The sequence below is a fragment of the Cottoperca gobio genome, chromosome 5 (assembly GCF_900634415.1).
Source record: "Cottoperca gobio chromosome 5, fCotGob3.1, whole genome shotgun sequence".
Taxonomy (NCBI): Eukaryota; Metazoa; Chordata; class Actinopteri; order Perciformes; family Bovichtidae; genus Cottoperca; species Cottoperca gobio.
In genome coordinates, this window is record NC_041359.1 from 12,666,798 (window position 1) to 12,687,142 (window position 20,345).

Here is a 20,345-nt window from a genome sequence, read left to right on the forward strand (position 1 = left end):
CATGCTGTGTTGCAAATCTTTTTATAAAACATGTCTCATATCTTTCTAAAACATTTCTCGTGTCATTCTTTCAAAAAAATAACCCGATATCTTGTAAGGAGTCCTTGGCTGAAAAACAATTGAGATTGAGATCTGATTTAGCAGACCCAATTTTCGCAAAGAAACTTAAACCCTAAAATATTAAACACATTTGATATGTTGGTTACTTTTGGCTGCATTGCGGTAATCAGGCCATACCTTTTTGTCATTACTAGCTCCCTGTCTTGTGCCTCAGCCTGTGCTCCAGCGTGCCTCTCTGTTATATAAACACTTCCTCTGTCGCGCTTCTCCTTTAAGCGCCGAAAAAGCCCCGGCCATGACGTCAGCAGTAAAACCTGCTGGGTGTCTGTCCGTCGGAAAGTGAACTGTGTTTGGCGTGCTACTGCCGTCGGAGTTTTCTCACTGTTGTCTGTCTTTCGTTGAGTGTTATAGTCGTTTTTTAACTCCACTCGCGGGCTTTTACGTTACTACTTTAGAAACCCAGTCCTGTAACCGATTTATGGGCTGTTTTAGAAAAGTTCCTGAAGTGCTCTTTGAGGAACCGGTGGACGGCGAACACCACCGGAGATGGATAAGCTAACCGATAGCTGAGTTGTTAGCCGAGAACCACAGGTCAAGAATAGGATCAAGCTAGCATGCTAACCGCTAGCCAATTTAGCATTTAATCGGCTAACCAAGTGACTTTGTTAACCTGTAACGTCAGAACTACTGCCGGTTATTTCTCGGGCCTGGCGGCTACACCGTGAACATTTCATCAGAGGCCAGCCAGGAAGAAGACTCGGTCTGTATTTTAAGGAAAAAGACAGAAGTGTTGTTGTTGAAGTGGCTGTTCGTCTCAGCCCAAACCAGGAGCATGCTATCCAACGCACATAACCAGCCACTGTTTCCCAACCCGGCGGGGCAGCAGAACCCGGGCGGGCAGCAGATCACTACGGGCCAGTTCCTCCCCTTCAACGCTAGACCCTCCTTACAGATCAAGAAGAATGCCATAACAGATGACTACAAGGTAACCAGCCAGGTGCTGGGACTGGGCATCAATGGCAAGGTGCTCGAAATCTTCCAGAAGAAGACTGGAGACAAGTATGCGCTGAAGGTAGGTTTTATTTGGGACAGAAACGGGCCAGAAAGCGATCTTAAGTCAGAACTGAGGCATAGTCATGAGATGTGGGTACCCCCTTGTCTTTAAATCAGATTAATTGTACCGCTGGTTTTATGTCCAACTGTGGGTTTAATCCAAAGTTTCCCAACTCAGGCTACACACCTTTTTGAGATTCACTCAAATAATAATAATAAATATTAGTGAGTGTATTGACAGAAAATGAATCGGCAACAACAATTTTAATTAGTGATTAATCACTTAAGTAAAACATTTTATATTAGGAAAAAATGCCCACAATTCATTCTTTCTATCTTCTTTTAATGTGAATATTTTCTAGTTTTCTTGTCTTTTATGACAGTAAATTGAAAACCTTTTACATTTTGGTTTGTTAGTCGCTCAAAGCAAGCAATTTAATGACATCACCAAAGCTCTCTGGAAACGTGACAGACTCTTCTGACGTTTTATAGACTTGCTGATAATTAGATTAACGGAGAAAATCATTTGTAGATAAAGATGGACTGTGTGACAGTATTGTTCTACCCACATTTTTTAGTTTTTATCATCACTAACATGATTATACTGACTGCCAAAATAAGCAACCAGGCGTTTGCTAAATCTGATCGATGATTTAAACACTTCATACAGGATTAAGGGGGTTTCTCGTTCCAAGTTGGGACAAAGATACTTGAGTGTTTTGTAAGCAAACAATTACAATAGTACACCACCATTTCAGCAGTGATTTGCTTCACCTCCTCATGTGTCAAAGTGTTGTGAACAGTTGCTGGGCAGGTTGAGACTGTTTCTCAAGACTGTTGCTCAATTGTAGTTGTTTGGTGTATCATCCACTATTTAGTGTGATGAGATAACACAGTGATAAGCAAGTATTGGTTGGTAGTTTCACCCCTTTTTTTGCTCTGGATTTTAAATGTAGGTACTCTCCTGTGTCCTGTAAATTGGAAAAAGGTTAGGGTGAGCTGTAAAATCCCCCTGCATTGTCAGGAACTACAACTAGAGTTACATTTCTGTATCGGTCAATGATTGATGAAGGACAAACGTTACAACAGCTATCCACACACAAGTGACCGAAACACGGCCCAGTGAAGCCATTTATTAATGTAGGCCCGTTCAGTTCTTTCTTTCTTATTAAGTTTGTCAGAATAGGTATTGCACTAAATCGTGTGTGTGTGTGAGATCATAACATCATGTTACAGTTTCAGATAGTCATAGATTTTGCACCTGAAGAGCTCGGACCACAGTTTGGCAAAGGTCCAAAGCAGTATACAAACAAAAGAGAGGTAGTCTGCTCACAGAATTGTACGCTATTTTAATGATGCAACATTTTGACCTTCAGGGTCTTCCTAAGGCAAGCAATTTAAAATCCAAACGTGTCTTTTTAAATTCCTTTGTCGGCAGCCACACACCTGAGATTTATCTTCCGTTTCAGCCCAGATCAAATGCCGGGACTGTTCAGGCCCACATTCGGTAGTAAAACAATTCAAAACATTTTCCCTCTTCTCAACCTGGATTGGACGTGGGTTTGACGCTACCTGGCTACGGTGATAATTCAATGATGCCGTGTACAGTGTTTTGATGCCATTCATTCTTCAACTGGGTGGGTTCACCACTGCAAGCAAATGTTGCTCAGCCACGCTTTGTTTAACCCTATGTTGCACACAACGCCTGGTAAATGTGGTACAACTGAGAAGAAGTTACCGAACAGGCTGTATTCGAGCCCTTGTTTTTGTGTTTTGCAGAAAGAAAGGGAGACAAAAAGAGAGCTGTGATTTCAAAATAATGCTGCGTTTTTATCACAAAATGATGTAGTAACGTTTACATTTAAAAAATATATAGTGTAGTGTCACTTGGAGCAAAGCTGTGTACAAAGCTATGTGCTTAGTATTTGTGCAACTGAATATGTAGTCTGACTATCGGAGTGCTGCTTAGTATACTATGGTTTAGATCAAGAAGGCACTGTGTTTAAGGAATTTAGGGATACTTGTAAGAAAAGGAAGTTGTATTTATTCCACTTGTTTGAGGGATTTTAAGACTTGATCCGCATTTCTCCTGTTTTTGAAAATGGCTTGGAGCTCTCCCGAGACTGCCAAGACTGCTTAGGATCATGCCTTTGACATCCTGCCATTCCTGTATTCTTCGGGGCCAGGGCAGTCCCTTTTGTGCATAATATAAACGTGTATATAGTCAGTGTTTCCCCTAGGTTTACTGCTTTGGAGGGGTGCTCACCGTGCGTTTCTATTTAGTTCTCCCCTCTCCTTTCTTTATTAAATTAAAAGAGCACCTGTGAGTTGGGAATAAAAAATATATAATTCCTTTTGAAATTCGAGAAGAAAAAAAAAACACCTTGAATTTCAGGCAGGGCGCTGGGCTCCGTTAGCAGGGCCTGGAGCCCAAGACAATGGTAGGTGAAACACTGATATTCATATGTATAAATACACTCAGTGATACTGTATACTTCATTGAACCCCTCCAATTATTGTTTTGGCTCTTACAACTTGTTGCACTATTGGCTTCTGTTATTTTCTCATGCTGCTATAAGATGGACTGTAACCAAATGGATTGATGCGTCCACTGAATGAACTTATGTCCTTGTTGTTCCCTTCGCTTACGTCAGCTGAGTCAGCTCCATCTCATCTACTGTATTCATTAGGTTTGCAGCAGACGCCAGACTGGCCCAAGGTGACATCACCTTGTAAAACTTTAACCTGTCTGTTGAGCCAGATTTTGTGCCAACAGTGCAGCTGAATATTTTGTATATGTGTTTGTGGGAGAGAAATGGAGACCCTAAAGTCTTGAAAGTCCTAAAAGATTTTATTTATCAGCAATTCTTGTGCAACCCTCGGTGGACCTCCAACTGTGCCAAAGTGGCAGTTCAGAAAATGAGGAAGCTGTGATTTTTTTTGTTGTGGTGCCAAACAACTGAAAGTTTAAGAATGCATTGTGCCATTTAGTTTTCAAAATGTTTTTGGGGCAGGTTAATTTCTTATGTATTTCATAAATTATCTGTCTCTCTTTTTTAAAGCATAGCTCATGAAGTTCTGAGTTTACGAGACACTTTGTTCAGCAAATTGAGCTTAATAACGACAAACTATGTTTTATGGGCTGGTAGTTGACTGCAAATGCTGTAGAATTATTGACACTTGACGAGTACTCATTAGGAATAGCATAACGACATTATATGGCATTTATTTTATGCAGCTGGGCCTCCAAGTTTTATTCTGTGCGGACCTAATATGTAAATTATGACCGCTCCAAGATTGTTTTTTCTTTTTTTGTGAGCAAGCCTGGCTGCGCCCAATGCACAACAGTGTTTCCCACACATAGACTTAATTAGGGTGATCCTCTAAGTTATATTAACAGCTGCCCAAGTATATTTGTTGGCCAACACATTTTTTTTTTTAAAGTTTAACTAGTGCTCACGGCAGGACTAAGATGACCCGGTATTTTACTGTTGAATCTTAAAGAAAGAAAGTAGAGATAAAGAGGCAGCAAGTGTAAAGTCAATCTTACTTTATTGTATTGCTGCGTACAAGCAGTGATAGATTTGTTTGCCTTAGTTCTGAAAACAAATTCTAATCTTTAAGCCCCGCTCTGCCTCATCTGGAAAATTACTCGGTGAAATATCGTTAAGATGATGTCGTCATAGACGGAATGAATAAATGTTTTGGTCACATTTTGTGAGTCACTGAAGTTGCTCCACCTAAAATTTGGAAAGATTGGGAAGTCACTGTGGTGAAGTAAACACTTCGGTAAGTAAAGAGGAACTGGAAACACTGGACAGTTCAAATGGAAGCTTTTAATTGTTTATAGGGTTTTGATTACTGAACTTTGCTCTTGGATTACTGTAGGACAGAAGAATCCAAACTTTGTTTAATTGTTGCGCTTAAGCAAATGACTTTGTAGTGACACCCACCATCCACGCAACATAAATCCTTCTGAATCTAGCATTGACACTATCAGCATGTCTGATTAAATGTTAGCGCAGAGAGGAAGAGCCAGCCCATGCTTCAATCATGAGATGGTGAGAGAAAGGAAGGAAAAGGAGGGAGGGTGAGAGGAAGGAAGAGGTTCTCTGTTAGACCTCTATGACTTATCTCTCTACCCTTTCTGTATAACCGTACCCTTATGAAGGTGGCATCTTGTTCATTGCCGGAAGAGTGCCTATTCATTATTCCACTATACTGAATCTGCTGCTTGAGAAAGTGCAAAAATCCCCCTCACTTATTTTTCCCTGTTGTGGAAAATCAGCAATGTGGTCTTTTTGACTTCACCGGTATACTCGGAATTACACTCACAAGAAATGTTCAGTCAGTATTTTATTGCGCAATGCCTTAAACTCAGTTTCATGTGTTGTGCCCCAGTGTAAAATCTGTTGGTGTGATGTTTTTAGCATACCAAGGGATAGAAATTCTAGGCAATATTGCACATAATAGTGGCAGTTTATATGTTACTAGCGCTGTCCTTATGTTCCACTTTTGAGAAGTTTCCTCTAGACGAGTAAGTATTTTGAACAATTGTTCTACTCTGAAGCAAAATACTTGCATGCATAAAAAGGTAGAGATGTATCTCCACACACATCTTCAATGGCATTGTAAAGATGAGTTGTAATATGAGGATTTGATGCTTTTCTTTGTCATGTATCTTTTTGAAACTGAATATGGCTGCTGTGGGAAATTATAGCTGGCATGTTTTGCTATTTTACAGAAAAAGCGATTTTAAATGTGTGTGCGTGCACCTTATCTTGAGGGACTATTTATTTATTTATTTGGCCAGTAGTTATAGACTATGGGGCTGATACAAACAAGCCTGTTTATTGACCATTTATTTACTATTAATCTTAACAGACGCGTGTCTTCTTCGTTCTGTATTTATTTCCCTTTGTACCTACTGGACTGGCTATTCCTCAGTTATCAGAGAAGGGATCTGTATTAAACTGTGGTGTTTAAGTTTGTATTGTTTGAAAATGTTATGTCAAAACTATGACAAATCACTTAATGCCGTAATATTTTATATCTCCTATCAAATTATTGTCAAAATATTTGTTTGACATTAGTCACAAACAAACCGATTAGCTGAAGTAAAAGCTCCTTTGGTAAACCTTTATGTTGGTGTTGTAAGCTCCTTTGACATAATATGATTTACTGGATTGCAATTTATATCGTCTGTGATTGGGTGCAGTATCCACCAACCCCCACACATTGACCTTGTCTGTCTCTGTTGGGGGAAGTGTATTTGTAAGGATGTGGTATTGTAGTTGTGATAGATGGACCCAGAACTCAGTAACCAACTGTATCTGTGACACCATTTCCAAGCTGATGCAGCATCCTGTCATACTGAAACAGCACTTATTTATGAATGGCCGTGGATACTTCCTTAATGAGCTCTCAAGAGCTATAACTTTCTTTTCATGATTGTATTGACACTGAAGTCATTCTCCAGCAACTATTCTTTATGTGTATATTTTGTTCCTCTAGAGTCTTATCATCAGTTCAGAATAAGGAAGCAAAGTGGTTGAATTGTGCTGAATGGTGTTAACTCTAAAGGGAAGTGAATGTTTTTCTCTCTTACAGAATTCATTAATTTAATGTGTTCTCTGTTGCTCTTGTATGAATGTTAGACAATTGGCAATTTTAGTTTTTACATTAAATTAGGGCCATGACGACGACACTGAAAATGTGTCGACATCTTAAACAGTGTTAACAAATATTTTGTCCTTGTAGCTGCTAAATACACTCATCAAGTCATCTGCCTGCTACCTTAGAAATTCCATGGTAATCGCGTTTTGAAGGGAAACCATGCTGATGTTCAATCGACTCTGTCAGTGTCACTGCAACACGGTCAGTACAACGGCAACCTGTCCCCCGTGGTGGAAAACATAGACAAAAGTCAGTGCACTTATCAAAGGTCCAAATCACTGGCTCACAGTGTGAACCCCCTGCTATTTGAAGTCAGCTGATAACTATCATCTGTTGCATCAGGCGCAGTGGGGGATTCACAACATGAATCATAAGGTGTCAGCAGGGAGGTGTTGTTGAAGCTAGCTCAAAGGGAAAGATGTAGGTGGAAACTGTCAAATTCCTTAAATCTCTTTTTGGCTTCTTTAATAACGGTGATCTGTGCATTATCTGTCATTGCCTCTCGCAACCCTGCTGTTCCTCTTAAAAGACTCTACTCCATCTCCTTCTTTGTTTCCGTGCAGAACTTCCAGTTCTATATCAGGAAGTGAGGCAGCTGTTTCTGCCTGTCATACAGATGTCGGACTATCTCACTTCCTTCCCCTTGTCAGCCACTCATTTTTTAATGAATGTGTGTTCTCTTTAAAACAAGGAGCTGTCCTTTTTAGAATATAAAATATATTATAATTACAAAGGTGTGTTCAAACTTAATGTGAAAGATGTTTACCCTGTGTTGGTGGCATGATGTGTCCACGTCCACAACCTGTTATACTGACTGGTTTGTTTCAGCTAAGACAGACTGATACGTTATCAGGAGCTCAATTACTTTATTTTACTACAGTCTCTAAGTGAAGAGTCACATAACCTTTTTAGACGGCAATAATTTTTTAGTAGAGTTGAATTTTTTTTTAAACTAGCGCAGATGACTTTGTGCTGCCCTGGGTGAATTCAGGCCTATTTTTGTCCACTTGTGTCTTTGCATTGTTTTTATATGCAATAACACCAGCTGGTGTGGCTACACAGCAGCATGCTGATTTACAATGTTACATTTACTTCACCTACAGTCTGAGCACACTTTTATGCTATTGTAAAGCAAACATAAAATAGTTCCCTTTTTGTAGTCTCATAAAACAGCGCAGTTGTTTTATGCATTACACACACTCGCATACACACTTAATACATGGTTAATACCAGTGTAAACGCACACGTATATCTTATGAGGCCTAGCAGATGTCTTTAATCAGATCATGTCCTATTGACACAAACATGTTTGCTGCTTCAGTGAGCCCACAATGAACCAGTCACACACACACACACACACACACACACACACACAGAGAGACACAACTTCTGGTGTATTGTTGTTTCACCCTTGTTTTCAGGTTAAGAGGCTTTGGTGATTGAGCCAAGCTTAACCTATCACCCCTCAATAATCTCACCGCCACATCTTCAATGTGATATTTTTTGTCTGGTTTTACCATATCAACCATGGACTTTTCCTTGGCTCACAAGTGGACAGCAGGTGGAGGATGGGTGCTCCTTCAGCTTACACCCATCCCGCCTCCCACTTTCCTGCCCTGGGTTCGGGAGCTTTTGTGTTGGCTAGAGGAAGTTTATTGTGTGCCCATCTGCCCCCCTCATCTCCCTCTTTCTCCACAAGCTTCACTGTTTACCCTCAAAGGGCTAACAGCAGATGGGGGGGGGCTATGCGGTCACACAAGCACCAGCAGAGAGGTGACAGGGGTGTGTTCTCGTGTGCGAATATGATGTGTGCGTGAGGACGGGGTGAAGTCTTTGTTTGTGGAGGGAAGTCTGCTATATTTAGATGTGCTAATGTTGGTTTCGATGCATGATTCTTGTTTCCAGTACATGCATATAAGCTTCTTGTAGTTCCTCTTGACAGTTGGGCATCAGCAAAGATAGTTGGACACCCGGCTAACAATTATAAAGAATCTCAAAACTGCCCCTTGAATAACTGAGCAAATTCAATATGAATATGCACGATAAACACTTCACAAAAGACTGCATGAAATGCGATGAATAAGAAAAATCATTTTATTTAGGGATGGTTGCCAAACCCCAGTCTTAAACTTGCCTGCATAAAACATGTCTGGGTTAAAAGCTAATTCTTTATAAATGCACCTGTTCAACAAGCATAAACATGTAGAAAGCAATATTTCAAGCCGCCCTGTCTCCGCACTCTCTCCCACGGTGCTAGGTTTTACACAAGCACAGCTCGCTAGCACGGCTAATGGGGAATTGTAAACGAGCAAAATCAAAAGCTGTCTGTGTGTAGTCTAACCGTTTAGCTTAGTTTGCCACGTATGTGTACGTAAACCTACACAGCTGTTCAGCTGAAGAGAGTCACTGCCCTGCAGGAGTACCTGCAGGGCAGTGACTCTCTTCACAGGAGGACAGGGGAGCGGATGAATGACTGATAATGACTGATGTCTGTGTTCATCATTCTTTCTAAACGTCACTCGGTGTTTTTATGTCAGGAATGTTGTTTATTTTATTGACATTTTAGATTGTTTACAATGAGATATTAATGAGTTTAAATTGTGGCTTTGCTACTCTAGAAACAACATTTAGCCAAGACAACCAGGCTGACATAGGAAATGTATAGCTAATATGCACACTTCAATATTTGCTTATTTATCGCAAGTCATATCGTCATTGCAATATTGAAGAATGTTATCGCACATCGCAGATTTTCCACATGTCGCCAGGCCTAATCCCACACACACAGATGTTTAAGAGTTTATCTGGCTGGCTGCCCCCACATGGACCCGATGTGGCACTTTTGACTGTTATTCCAGATGCAGTCAGGCAGGTAGTATCTTTGGGCTACTAGCAAATGCTGACCCTGTGATAGTGAGCCATGAGGCAGCGGAGATAACAGAACTTTAAACAGAGAAAGGATTTTACAATTAAAAACAGGGCTTTGGAGGAGTTTACGTCAGACTTTTAGAAGCTATTGCATGAGCAACGAGTAGTAACACGTTTGGGTCTGTGTTCTAATTCTAGATAGGCTGGTTTTTGGAAAACGGCAAAGAGATCTCTAAAAGAGACGTGGAAATGTCTCTGATATCATTTGATCTCATGCTCTGTGATTATTCATGGTGGCATGCAGTGTTGTGAAACCTACAATTTTAATTTACTGACTGAAATATGTAGCTAGTCTAACTTGCGTGGATTTACGTCTTCCAATAAATAGCCATTCATCACTAAACAACCCGCAACCTTAGCGACACTAATAGTGTCCAGAATCTAATGACTGTGTGGTGGACCTGAGAGGATAGCCTGACCCGTACGCCCTTCTGGTGAAACTCCTGGCTGCCAGGGGAAAAGAAGCCGCTATAAACACACATGTGTCACTGAGGTATCACATGTCCACCAATCCCTCACATTTTCAACCTTTCTGTCAGTTTTGGAAATCAAACCATTTACACGTTTCACAACAACGATAAAACAAGACAAACCAGCTTAATGTCATACAGTGCTTCAGACACATAAACAAAGGTTAATTTCCCTTCTCTACCGCTGTAGTGGCCATACCAACAGTTTACTGTAGAGAGACATCACCAGGCGTGTGCTGTAATATGACTATTTGACAATGTTTAAAGTATTATTATGCGGAAAAGGCTGTTGTGCATTCCTGCAGTTTAAACTTTCATTAAATCCCTTTTTTCCCAGTAGTAGATATGCCTTCCATTATCAAAACTGCCTATAAAGGGATTATCATATTTACCACATGATTTGCCAACATATTTTAAAAAGACACATTTAGTCACTTTTCTTATTTTTAATAAATGTGCACACTCAATGTGTCACTCGAAGGTGAAAGTGTCTCAGGAACACAGGGCATCCATTCTGTCCTATACAACATGTTTTTGTGTCCATAGGGTCATATGTCTTTAGGTGTTTTTTTACTCTGCTGTGACGCAGAAAGCTATTCCCACCCGTGTTTGTTCTGTCCCAAAGGGTGATTGAACTGTGCTCACTGTTGAAAGCAGAGCGTTATACACCACTACACCATACCAACTCTTCCTGGTAACAAAGACTGTCATTTGTAATTGGCCAGTTACTCAGCCATCAAACCCTCACTTCTCACCTGAACAAAGAATCTATTTTGTAAGACGTTGTATTATGTAATATTCATACTTTAATATGAAGTAACGGCAATGTTGTCACTCGGATTACAAGAAAAAAGTCCAACATCTAAATGTTATCTCTCGTGTTTGATGTCTTTCCTGTCTGTTCATCGGTCTTATCTTGGTATCTTATTTTTCTTGGTAGTTTCTTTTTTATTTGGTCATTTCCTTTTCTTATTTTTTTCCAAATTAGAATGTTTACTTAAAATCAGAAGTGACTGTCGGGACTTGGTAGCCATCAGCTTGTACAACACTGCAGCACAGCAAGAAAGTCAGCTGCAATCACAGTAACCTGGTTTTATTTTGTGCATATAAACATACTGACAGTTTTGTGTGCCAGGCAGCAGACAGGATACTCTGGCTCTCCCAGTTCTCATTGCCTGCTGGAACGAAGCCCACTGTGCTGTTGTGACCGTAGGCAGGTTTGGAATGTAATTCAGCACAAGATAGACAGACGAAGGCTCAATGTCAAAGCTGCAAGGCTGAATTCTTTCCATTGACTGACATGGATATTTCAGGGTTTTACTTTTGGCATTTCATTTTATATTATAAAAAAACACTCTCTTATTTAAAATGACAACATCACTACTTCACAACTTATACTTAGAGCGATATCTTATTTAGCAAAGGAAATATAAAGTGTGACCATTTGCTTTCCAAGTGAATAGCGACAAAAAGGAAGATCACTCACAATTTTGCATGCACAATTAATTGGCATTATATTTGCATTTTTGTTTCTAAATTCTCATTAGTCTGTTTTTAAGGTGTAGCTGTGTGTGGTCTTCTGTTTGATTGCCTTAAAGATGATTATCTTATATTTGCTGTTTGTGACAGGCTGGAGCTCATAGTTCAGAAGTTCAGGCGTTCATTTTTTTTTTTAGCCCAACAACTGTTTTGACTACAGTAAAGGAGACCGCCAGAGTCCTGGGACCATTTCTGGAGCATTTGTCATGTTATTTGAAACTGGCAAGGTCATAATTCACAAACATATCAAGAGAAAGTATTTTTAAAACGCATACCGAGCAACTTGATCACTGCTTTATTTGACTTACAATTTTTTGTTGTGTACATTTTCAAAAACTGCGCCTCGTCTGTCATATTTCAGCTGTCGTTAAGTGAAGGCTCGTTGTAAGGATTTGTGACTGATCACAGATCCTGTCGAGACATTTTTATCATTTACACCTCAGACATTAACGGATGGTTCCTCACTGTTCTTGAGCAGCATGCCGAATGTTTAAGTGTTTCAGAAATACTTCTCTGCGACTGACCCTCTAGTTTGACCTCCGGGCGTTGGCTGTCGAGTGAGAGTCATATTTGACTGTTGGGGATTAATGATGTAGCAGCAACAAATGGATGAATAAATATATTATGACACAAAGTGATTTAAATTGCAGGTGCTTTTGTTCAACGCTGCATTGACCCAGTGGTGCACAAAGAGGGTGCTACATTCACACAAGACTAAGTTGGAAAAACTCTATAACATATTTTCCACTTTCAGCCAGCTGATGGCAGCACTGCACTTCTGTCTTTTATGTTTCCTATTGATATGAAGCAGTAGTGGCATCCAGTTTCTCCGCAAGGTTTCATGTCACGTAGTACAATACATCATTTATGTCACACCTCCCACCATGAGACCTGCGGTCCAGTTCTGTCACATTGCTCAGTGATTATTATGTGAAGGAAATGGGCAATTAAACAGTGATGGTAACTTGTAGTATATTTTATAATTGAACTGTTATGTCTACATTGGATGTTCTTCAGCCTCACCTTCCTTGTCTCCTGTCCTTCTGTCCAGATGCTACAGGATTGTGCCAAGGCCCGTAGGGAAGTGGAGCTCCACTGGAGGGCGTCACCTTGTGCCAACATTGTGCGCATCATTGATGTCTACGAGAACCTTTACCAGGCTAGGAAGTGCCTGCTTATTGTCATGGAATGGTGAGTGTACAGTTTCAGTGATGCATACACTAAAATACCTATCCTTGTGTAGTGGTGAATACAAATATCATAAATGAATGCAGCTCATTACCCTTCTGTCAAAGCGCATTTTAGCAGATACAGTATGTTTGGGTTGGCCACAGTTGACGAGGATCCACCTCCACAGATAGATACTCGATGTGAAGGTGGAGCCTAACGCAACCTGGTGGAGCTTCTGAAGGAATGATGCTCAAAATGATGAATTAAAGTGAAGTTGGAGCATCTCATCTGTGGTTTTGGTGATTTGCATGTGAAAGGTGACCTAGTTGTCTATTTGAAAGTAGTCAAATGACATTTTATAATATAATATATAATAACCCTAACCCGGTACAGATTTAGCTTGCTTTGCAGAACTGTTGATTGAATCCCCATGTATAATTGCAGTCTGCAGTTTTTAGACTTTGGAAGGCAGGTACACGAACGCTTTGGTTTCCCTGAGCAAAGGTGAAGTGATGAGCATCTTGCCTTCTCAGTAGTTCTAAGCACATTTAGCCAGCTGAATTATTGTAAATCTGTTGTCTATGACCTTAGAAGAAAATTACCCATTTCTTCTAAATGAGCATAGTCTTTTCTTCGACCTTTGTTTTTCCATCTGAAGCACTTTAAAACCACATCAACTTGTCACACGTGCATTCAAGTGTGTGGTTACTCGAGTGCGGTGTTAACGGACTTGTCTGCCTACACACCAGCAAAAATGCAGCAGCAGAATCAGCTGATGACTAATTTCCTTGAAGATTCTCTACACATGCCAAAAAAGAAAAGTAGTTCTTCTGATGAAGCTAAAACATTTCCTCGAATATCACAAACACACACGTGACTTGAAAGCTCTAGCTATTCAGTGTGCTTGTCTTTTGACACTGCAGAACTGGAGACAGTCTGATAACCTACATTCTGCAGTCATCGTGTCACCGTCAAGTCCTTGATAATTCAGCGATGGTCCTTCCTTACGATAGTTATGGGTATCTTATTTCATTTATTGTCAATCCCAAATACACTTCATTATCACCATTGGAGACTCAATGTCATTTACATTTTTTGGGGCGCATTGCAGACGGCCCTGTTCTACCTCTGACTCTTCATATTGCCATCTGCTTTTCTCTCACCTGTAAGCAAAACACGTCAACAGTAGTGCTTAACCCCAGATCTCTGTAGTGGTGCTTTACCTCAGAGCTACCAGCTGTTTCCATCGTCCACCAGCAGACTAAATCTAAAAGGAAGTGCATATGTGATGCTATTGGGGACATACTGTATATGCTTGGTTATTAAACCTCAGTTAACATTACATATGAAAGGTAGTTCAAGCAATGAAAATGAATACACGAGCTACCAGATGCTGAAAGGGAGAGTTTAATATTGTCGTATCATTAGAGCAAACATAAACTTTTATTAAACGTGTAAACGGTCTATTTAATTTATTACCGTAATTTTCGGACTATAAGCCGCACTGGACTATAAGCCGCACTGGACTATAAGCCGCAGACGCTAAATTGACTGATGTGTACGGTACATATATAAGACGCACTGGACTATAAGCCGCAGGTTTTTAAAATATTTTATTAACATATAACATAACATATAACATAACATACCGGTATATTACGTTCGTGCACAGAGGGGATTCATTCATTCTCATCTTCTTCCTGCGTACTAAAACCACCAAAGTCCTCATCTTCAGTGTCCGAAACGAAAAGGCTCAGGGTGGCTTCGTCAGCCACTCTCCTGTCTCTTTCGGTGTCTCTCTCAAAGCCAACAAACTCCTCTTCATCACTGTCGGAATCGACCACAAGTGACCGAAACACGGCCCAGTGAAGCCATTTATTAATGTAGGCCCGTTCAGTTCTTTCTTTCTTATTAAGTTTGTCAGAATAGGTATTGCACTAAATCGTGTGTGTGTGTGAGATCATCATAACATCATGTACAGTTTCAGATAGTCATAGATTTGCACCTGAAGAGCTCGGACCACAGTTGGCAAAGGTCCAAAGCAGTATACAACACAAAAGAGAGGTAGTCTGCTCACAGAATTGTACGCTATTTTAATGATGCAACATTTTGACCTTCAGGGTCTTCCTAAGGCAAGCAATTTAAAACAAACGGTCTTTTAAATTCCTTTGTCGGCAGCCACACACCTGAGATTTTATCTTCCGTTTCAGCCAGATCAAATGCCGGGACTGTTCAGGCCCACATTCGGTAGTAAAACAATTCAAACATTTTCCCTCTTCTCAACCTGGATTGGACGTGGGTTTGACGCTACCTGGCTACGGTGATAATTCAATGATGCCGTGTACAGTGTTTTGATGCCATTCATTCTTCAACTGGTGGGTTCACCACTGCAAGCAAATGTTGCTCAGCCACGCTTTGTTTAACCCTATGTTGCACACAACGCCTGGTAATGTGGTACAACTGAGAAGAAGTTACCGAACAGGCTGTATTCGAGCCCTTGTTTTTGTGTTTTGCAGAAGAAAGGGAGACAAAAAGAGAGCTGTGATTTCAAATAATGCTGCGTTTTTATCACAAAATGATGTAGTAACGTTATACATTTAAAAAATATATATGTGTAGTGTCACTTGGAGCAAAGGTGTACAAAGCTATGTGCTTAGTATTTGTGCAACTGAATATGTGTCTGACTATCGGAGTGCTGCTTAGTATACTATGGTTTAGATCAAGAGGCACTGTGTTTAAGGAATTTAGGGATACTTGTAAGAAAAGGAAGTTGTATTATTCCACTTGTTTGAGGGATTTTAAGACTTGATCCGCATTTCTCCTGTTTTTGAAAATGGCTTGGAGTCTCTCCCGAGACTGCCAAGACTGCTTAGGATCATGCCTTTGACATCCTGCCATTCCTGTATTCTTCGGGCCAGGGCAGTCCCTTTTGTGCATAATATAAACGTGTATATAGTCAGTGTTTCCCCTGGTTTACTGCTTTGGAGGGGTGCTCACCGTGCGTTTCTATTTAGTTCTCCCCTCTCCTTTCTTTATATAAATTAAAAGAGCACCTGTGAGTTGGGAATAAAAAATATATAATTCCTTTTGAAATTCGAGAAGAAAAAAAAAAACACCCTTGAATTTCAGGCAGGGCGCGGGCTCCGTTAGCAGGCCTGGAGCCCAAGACAATGGTAGGTGAAACACTGATATTCATATGTATAAATACACTCAGTGATACTGTATACTTCATTGAACCCCTCCAATTATTGTTTTGGCTCTTACAACTTGTTGCACTATTGGCTTCTGTTATTTTCTCATGCTGCTATAAGATGGACTGTAACCAAATGGATTGATGCGTCCACTGAATGAACTTATGTCCTTGTTGTTCCCTTCGCTTACGTCAGCTGAGTCAGCTCCATCTCATCTACTGTATTCATTAGGTTTGCAGCAGACGCCAGACTGGCCCAAGGTGACATCACTTTGTTAAAACTTTAACCTGTCTGTTGAGCCAGATTTTGTGCCAACAGTGCAGCTGAATATTTTGTATATGGTTTGTGGGAGAGAAATGGAGACCCTAAAGTCTTGAAAGTCCTAAAAGATTTTATTTATCAGCAATTCTTGTGCAACCCTCGGTGGACCTCCAACTGTGCCAAAGTGGCAGTTCAGAAAATGAGGAAGCTGTGATTTTTTTTGTTGTGGTGCCAACAACTGAAGTTTAAGAATGCATTGTGCCATTTAGTTTTCAAAATGTTTTTGGGGCAGGTTAATTTCTTATGTATTTCATAAATTATCTGTCTCTCTTTTTTAAAGCATAGCTCATGAAGTTCTGAGTTTACGAGACACTTTGTTCAGCAAATTGAGCTTAATAACGACAAACATGTTTTATGGGCTGGTAGTTGACTGCAAATGCCTGTAGAATTATTGACACTTGACGAGTACTCATTAGGAATAGCATAACGACATTATATGGCATTTATTTTATGCAGCGGGCCTCCAAGTTTTATTCTGTGCGGACCTAATATGTAAATTATGACCGCTCCAAGATTGTTTTTTCTTTTTTTGTGAGCAGCCGGCTGCGCCCAATGCACAACAGTGTTTCCCACACATAGACTTAATTAGGGTGATCCTCTAAGTTATATTAACAGCTGCCCAAGTATATTTGTTGGCCAACACATTTTTTTTTTTTAAAGTTTAACTAGTGCTCACGGCAGGACTAAGATGACCGGTATTTTACTGTTGAATCTTAAAGAAAGAAAGTAGAGATAAAGAGGCAGCAAGTGTAAAGTCAATCTTACTTTATTGTATTGCTGCGTACAAGCAGTGATAGATTTGTTTGCCTTAGTTCTGAAAACAATTCTAATCTTTAAGCCCCGCTCTGCCTCATCTGGAAATTACTCGGTGAAATATCGTTAAGATGATGTCGTCATAGACGGAATGAATAAATGTTTTGGTCACATTTTGTGAGTCACTGAAGTTGCTCCACCTAAAATTTGGAAAGATTGGAAGGTCACTGTGTGAAGTAAACACTTCGGTAAGTAAAGAGGAACTGGAAACACTGGACAGTTCAAATGGAAGCTTTTAATTGTTTATAGGGTTTTGATTACTGAACTTTGCTCTTGGATTACTGTAGACAGAAGAATCCAAACTTTGTTTAATTGTTGCGCTTACAAATGACTTTGTAGTGACACCCCCATCCACGCAAAAAAATCCTTCTGAATCTAGCATTGACACATCGTCATGTCTGATTAAATGTTAGCGCAGAGAGGAAGAGCCAGCCCATGCTTCAATCATGAGATGGTGAGAGAAAGGAAGGAAAAGGAGGGAGGGTGAGAGGAAGGAGAGGTTCTCTGTTAGACCTCTATGACTTATCTCTCTACCCTTTCGTGTATAACCGTACCCTTATGAAGGTGGCATCTTGTTCATTGCCGGAAGAGTGCCTATTCATTATTCCACTATACTGAATCTGCTGCTTGAGAAAGTTGCAAAAATCCCCCTCACTTATTTTTTCCCTGTTGTGGAAAATCAGCAATGTGGTCTTTTTGACTTCACCGGTATACTCGAATTACACTCACAAGAAATGTTCAGTCAGTATTTTATTGCGCAATGCCTTAAACTCAGTTTCATGTGTTGTGCCCCAGTGAAAATCTGTTGGTGTGATGTTTTTAGCATACCAAGGGATAGAATTCTAGGCAATATTGCAATAATAGTGGCAGTTTATATGTTACTAGCGCTGTCCTTATGTTCCACTTTTGAGAAGTTTCCTCTGACGAGTAAGTATTTTGAACAATTGTTCTACTCTGAAGCAAATACTGTGCATAAAAAGGTAGAGATGTATCTCCACACACATCTTCAATGGCATTGTAAAGATGAGTTGTAATATGAGGATTTGATGCTTTTCTTTGTCATGTATCTTTTTGAAACTGAATATGGTGCTGTGGAAATTATAGCTGGCATGTTTTGCTATTTTACAGAAAAAGCGATTTTAAATTGTGTGCGTGCACCTTATCTTGAGGGACTATTTATTTATTTATTTGGCCAGTAGTTATAGACTATGGGCTGATAACAAACAGCCTGTTTATTGACCATTTATTTACTATTAATCTTACAGACGCGTGTCTTCTTCGTTCTGTATTTATTTCCCTTTGTACCTACTGGACTGGCTATTCCTCAGTTATCAGAGAAGGGATCTGTATTAAACTGTGTGTTTAAGTTTGTATTGTTTGAAAATGTTATGTCAAAACTATGACAAATCACTTAATGCCGTAATATTTTATATCTCCTATCAAATTATTGTCAAAATATTTGTTTGACATTGTCACAAAACAAACCGATTAGCTGAAGTAAAAGCTCCTTTGGTAAACCTTTATGTTGGTGTTGTAAGCTCCTTTGACATAATATGATTTACTGGATTGCAATTTATATCGTCTGTGATGGGTGCAGTATCCACCAACCCCACACATTGACCTTGTCTGTCTCTGTTGGGGGAAGTGTATTTGTAAGGATGTGGTATTGTAGTTGTGATAGATGGACCCAGAACTCAGTAACCAACTGTATCTGTGACACCATTTCCAAGCTGATGCAGCATCCTGTCATACTGAAACAGCACTTATTTATGAATGGCCGTGGATACTTCCTTAATGAGCTCTCAAGAGCTATAACTTTCTTTTCATGATTGTATTGACACTGAAGTCATTCTCCAGCAACTATTCTTTATGTGTATATTTTGTTCCTCTAGAGTCTTATATCAGTTCAGAATAAGGAAGCAAAGGGTGAATTGTGCTGAATGGTGTAACTCTAAAGGGAAGTGAATGTTTTCTCTCTTACAGAATTCATTAATTAATGTGTTCTCTGTTGCTCTTGTATGAATGTTGACAATTGGCAATTTTAGTTTTTACATTAAATTAGGGCCATGACGACGACACTGAAAATGTGTCGACATTTAAACAGTGTTCAACAAATATTTTGTCCTTGTAGCTGCTAAATACACTCATCAAGTCATCTGCCTGCTACCTTAGAAATTCCATGGTAATCGCGTTTTGAAGGGAAACCATGCTGATGTTCATCGACTCTGTCAGTGTCACTGCAACACCGGTCAGTACAACGGCAACCTGCCCCCGTGGTGGAAAACATAGACAAAAGTCAGTGCACTTATCAAAGGTCCAATCACTGGCTCACAGTGTGAACCCCCTGCTATTTGAAGTCAGCTGATAACTATCATCTGTTGCATCAGGCGCAGTGGGGGATTCACAACAGAATCATAAGGTGTCAGCAGGAGGTGTTGTTGAAGCTAGCTCAAAGGGAAAGATGTAGGTGGAAACTGTCAAATTCCTTAAATCTCTTTTGGCTTCTTTAATAACGGTGATCTGTGCATTATCTGTCATTGCCTCTCGCAACCCTGCTGTTCCTCTTAAAAGACTCTACTCCATCTCCTTCTTTGTTTCCGTGCAGGAACTTCCAGTTCTATATCAGGAAGTGAGGCAGCTGTTTCTGCCTGTCATACAGATGTCGGACTATCTCACTTCCTTCCCCTTGTCAGCCACTCATTTTTTAATGAATGTGTGTTGTCTCTTAAAACAAGGAGCTGTCCTTTTTAGAATATAAAATATTTATAATTACAAAGGTGTGTTCAAACTTAATGTGAAAGATGTTTACCCTGTGTTGGTGGCATGATGTGTCCACGTCCACAACTGTTTACTGACTGGTTTGTTTCAGCTAAGACAGACTAACGTTCAGGAGCTCCAATTACTTTATTTTACTACAGTCTCTAAGTGAAGAGTCACATAACCTTTTTTAGACGGCATAATTTTAGTAGAGTTGAATTTTTTTTTTAAATAGCGCAGATGCTTTGTGCTGCCCTGGGTGAATTCAGGCCTATTTTTGTCCACTTGTGTCTTTGCATTGTTTATATGCAAAACACCAGCTGGTGTGGCTACACAGCAGCATGCTGATTTACAATGTTACATTTAC

General features: G+C 40.0%; 1 protein-coding gene across 1 annotated transcript; it reads left to right on the forward strand.

The window, feature by feature from the left end:
- The first annotated feature begins 319 nt into the window (after positions 1–319).
- Positions 320–19,854, forward strand: mapkapk2a (MAPK activated protein kinase 2a). The gene is made up of 3 exons (XM_029432835.1): positions 320–1,132; positions 12,778–12,917; positions 19,827–19,854. The coding sequence occupies exons 1-3, from the start codon at positions 893–895 to the stop codon at positions 19,852–19,854; spliced, it is 408 nt and encodes a 135-aa protein (XP_029288695.1). The 5' UTR covers positions 320–892.
- The last annotated feature ends 491 nt before the right edge of the window (positions 19,855–20,345 follow it).

What these genes read in the sequence shown, in the direction of transcription:
- mapkapk2a (XM_029432835.1), top strand. Translation starts at nt 893, where the DNA reads ATGCTATCCAACGCACATAACCAGCCACTGTTTCCCAACCCGGCGGGG. An exon ending in GAGACAAGTATGCGCTGAAG is followed by an intron (nt 1,133 to 12,777) that starts GTAGGTTTTATT and finishes CCTTCTGTCCAG; the next exon opens with ATGCTACAGGATTGTGCCAA. An exon ending in CTGCTTATTGTCATGGAATG is followed by an intron (nt 12,918 to 19,826) that starts GTGAGTGTACAG and finishes GTTTCCGTGCAG; the next exon opens with GAACTTCCAGTTCTATATCA.